Source organism: Rhamphochromis longiceps, linkage group LG7 (assembly GCF_057381845.1).
Source record: "Rhamphochromis longiceps isolate RC_006_pf linkage group LG7, R_longiceps_female_GT1.1, whole genome shotgun sequence".
Lineage (NCBI taxonomy): Eukaryota > Metazoa > Chordata > Actinopteri > Cichliformes > Cichlidae > Rhamphochromis > Rhamphochromis longiceps.
The window spans coordinates 42,130,933-42,134,723 of NC_140563.1; the positions used below are offsets into that span (position 1 = coordinate 42,130,933).

General features: G+C 46.2%; 1 protein-coding gene and 1 long non-coding RNA gene across 2 annotated transcripts; both read left to right on the top strand.

Moving 5' to 3' along the window:
- Positions 1-221: 221 nt before the first annotated feature.
- On the top strand, positions 222-2,250 carry LOC146665914 (patatin-like phospholipase domain-containing protein 7). Its single transcript, XM_085411238.1, has 4 exons — positions 222-247; positions 348-413; positions 520-596; positions 726-2,250. The coding sequence occupies exons 2-4, from the start codon at positions 395-397 to the stop codon at positions 891-893; spliced, it is 264 nt and encodes an 87-aa protein (XP_085267364.1). The 5' UTR covers positions 222-247; positions 348-394; the 3' UTR covers positions 894-2,250.
- Positions 2,251-3,168: 918 nt separating this feature from the next.
- Positions 3,169-3,791, top strand: LOC146665915 (uncharacterized). Its single transcript, XR_014912472.1, has 3 exons — positions 3,169-3,220; positions 3,334-3,465; positions 3,655-3,791. It is a non-coding gene; the product is annotated as an uncharacterized LOC146665915 (long non-coding RNA).

Here is a 3,791-nt window from a genome sequence, read left to right on the forward strand (position 1 = left end):
GTAGTGACATTATTGGTGACTGTAAACTGTTGATGAGGAATATACTTCATCTGTACAGAGCTCTGTTGCATATTTTAAAAGAAATTATTTAAAATTATTTTAACTTGATATCTGCTACACAGTTGTAATTGCCAGCAAACCCTTGAAGATTACCTATCCCGTCCATATTTGACTCATCACTGAAAGATTATTCTCCACTTCCAGGACGAGTTACTTGCCGGAACCACTGAAAACACTGCAGAGACGGGTCAAGCACACACACAAACATGCACTACATGCCGTTCAATTTCAGCTTTGTCTTGTATTGAAACTGATCCAGTACTGGCACTTGACTTTGCAATAAACAGATGGTGTAAAGGACAGCCATTCAACCAGGAAGCTGCGATCCACCTCTATGCCCACTGAATGCACAGGTGGGTCACTGCCTTGGACATAAGCGATCATCAAATGCCACATGGCTGTATTAATTTCCTGCACAGATGTACTCGTTATCCTAATCCTTTGTTTTCTGAGTTACAGGTAATGACCTGAGCATGGCCTGCGAACGAGCTCGAGTTACCATTGAGGAGGCTCCGTCAAGTCCTATCACTCACAAAGTAAGGTCTGCTTTTTACATTGAAGCGTGGTGACAGGTCTTGTGTGTAAATGTAACACAATAGCACAGTATCTGCTGCATCTTACCTACTTCCTCCATAGTAGTTTCTCTCCTGTGCCTGTCTTTGTAGTCTAGTCTGAAGAAGAGTGTGACAATGCAACACACACCATCTGAAGTATTTCACTATACAGACAGTGGAGGGCACGCTGATGCTACCTATCTTGGTAAAAGCAGTGCAATCCTCCAAGCTGCTAAGAAAGACCTGCTGGGAATCATCCAGCTGCAGGTGAGGGGTTAATTGGAGAAAATTCAGCTGGTGTCAGTGTTCTGATCCGTTTAAATTTCTTTTTGTGACATGTTAAGTGTTAAGTGACTTGAACTGTGGACCCTGATCGGACACAGTGTCTTGAGGTATGCCATGAAGGCGGAGCAGCACATGATCCGTAAGCAGTCTCACCGTCTCTAAAGTGGTGGGCAATTTGGGCAGAGCAACAAAATGTGCAGCCTTGGAAAACCGGTGAGTATGGTGGTGTTACCTGAAAATGATTACAGTCCAGTTATGAATTCCAGGGCGATGTGCGACCAGAGCCTCCTCGGGATAGGTAGGGGCCTGAGAAACCCAGCAGGCAAAGAGTTGGACGTCTTATTCCGTGCACAGGTAGGGCAAACAAAATCCTGGACATCCAAAGCAAGAGATGGCCACCAGAACAGACTTTGCAATATCGTGCGATGTCCTGCTGAGTGTTTCTGTTCAGGGTCTCTGTCTCCCATGTAAGAGCCCCAATAATGCAGGCCGCGTGCAGGATAGCCTTCTCCAAGGTCTCACCTGATGAGGAAGGCACATGTGGCTTCACATTTGGGAGCTGGGTCTGTAAGGAATGGTTAGGTTGAACTGAGTAAAGGACAGAGCCCGCGTTGCCTGACGGGAGTTGAGGCATTTGGTTGCTTGCAAGTACTCAAGGTTTTTGTGGTCCATCCAGATGCCTCCATTCCTCCAATGCAAGCTTTATGGCCAGCAACTCCCGGTCCTCCACATCGTAATTCCGCTCAGCCTGTGAGAGACGACAGGACAAAAAAGCACATGGATGAAGCTTACCCCTGGAATGCTGTGACAACAGAGCTCCAACTCCTGAATCCGAAGCGTCCACTTCAACTATGAACGGTTCAGAGAGGTCTGGTTGAATCAGGATGGGCGTAGAGGCAAATTTCTGCTTGAGCTGGGTGAATGCTTGTTGCGCCACTGGAGACCACTGGAAAGAGACCTTGGGAGAGGATAAGCATGTCAAGAGGAGAGCAACGCAACTGAAATCATGGATGAAGCGGATGTAAAAATGAGCAAATCCCCAAAACCTCTGTAGCTGTTTACGGGTCCTGGGCTCTAGCCATTCCACCACTGCCTTGATTTTTGCCAGGTTCACCCGCAGCTATCCTTGATCGACAATAAGAAAAAGAAAAGCGACCGACTGTAGGTGGAACTCACATTTCTCTCCTTTGACGAAAAAGTCAGTTCTCCAACAACTGTTGTAGTACCTGGCAGACGTGTCCCTCATGGTCTGCCAAGGACTTCAAAAGATCAAAATGTCATCCAGGTACACAAAAACACAGTGATTAATGAAATCTCTCAACACGTCATTCACTAGGGCCTGAAAAACTGTGGGACCATTGGTGAGGCCAAAAGGCATGACCAGGTACTCAAAATGTCCCAGGTGCATATTTAATGCTGTCTTACACTCATCTCCCTCCCTGATCCTGACCAAATGAAAAGCATTTCTTAATTCAAGCTTAGTAAAAATGGTGGCCCCTTGTAACAGTTCAAAGGCAGAAGAAAGCAACGGCAGGGGGTACTTGTTCGTAACAGTGATTTTGTTTAACCCCCAAAAGTCAATCCATGGACAGAGAGATTCCAAGTGGGGACTTGGAGGGGCGGATTATTCTGGCAGCTAGTGAACTGGTTATGTATCAATCAATGGCCTCCTGTTCTGGCTTGGAAAGACTATACAGGTGACTGGTGGTGAGAGGCGCGCCAGAAAGCAGGTCTATTCTATAATCGTAGGATCCATGTGGAGGAAGGGAGAGAGCTCAGTCCTTGCTAAATACAACGACACAGAGGACAAATCAGGAACTGTGATTGGTTCAGATGGAGTGGATGGCGAGACACTGGGAGTGGCTGAGTGCAAACAGTTCTTATGGCACCACAAGCTCCAACCCGCAATACAACTCTTGGACCAATCTATCTGTGGGATGTGTGTGTTTAACCAAAGGTAACTGCATCCCTACGTTTACCGACGGGCCTGCTATTTTGGCCGAGCTGGGCATGAGTCTGCATAATGTCCTTTTTTCCCACAGAAGAAACACTCCCCGTTCACTGCCTTTGATTCCAGTCCGAGCATGAAAGCAGGACTTCCTGTGTAGAATAAAGTGTGTTTATTGACAAAAGATGCAAATAATCATCTGTCACAATAATCATTCTTCGTGTGCTCGCTCCCTGCTCGTGTGCTGTGACTTCTCCCGATGTCCGTGGTGAGTAATTCCTCTCGCTTCGGTGTTTATGTACAAAAGTGCTCGACTCCTTTGAGCTCAGTGAGATTGCAGCTTCCTCTCTATTTCCAAAACACATTTTTATGAGTGAGTGACCTGGACACACATCCTCACACTGTTGTGATGTTCAGCACTGCAGAGTTGGAGGGGAAAACAAAGATGGCTACTTCTACTTTTGTGGATTCTTCTTTATTCCTTAGGATAATGCGAGTGGAGCCCAAAGTGGTGCTGAATGTTGCTCATGCTGTGGTGAAGAGGATGTCATCTTTTGTCAGGCAAATAGACTTTGCTCTTGACTGGATGGCTGTCGAAGCTGGCAGGGCTGTTTACAGGTATTCCTCTGCTGACCTTGTGTTTCATGTGTGAAATCAACTCGTAACACTGCAGGCATTACTTGGTTCATGTGGGACAGGTTAATAAATACTAATCGAGGGAGGGGAAGCTGAATTTGGAAATGTGATTGAGTTGTTTGCAAATTTGCAGTAGACTGAAGTTATCTGTATTTTCTTTTCTTTTTGCAGGCAGGGAGAGAAATCAGACAGCACTTTCATAGTGCTGAGTGGTCGACTGTGCTCAGTAATCATGAAGGAGGATGGCAAGAAAGAGTTGATAGGGGAGTACGGACGTGGTAACCTGATTGGAGTGGTAAGCACCGTGA

Bases quoted from the DNA above. Each gene is read 5' to 3' on its own strand.
- LOC146665914 (XM_085411238.1), top strand. The intron at 597-725 runs GTAAGGTCTGCT...CTGTCTTTGTAG, and splicing joins CAAGTCCTATCACTCACAAA to TCTAGTCTGAAGAAGAGTGT.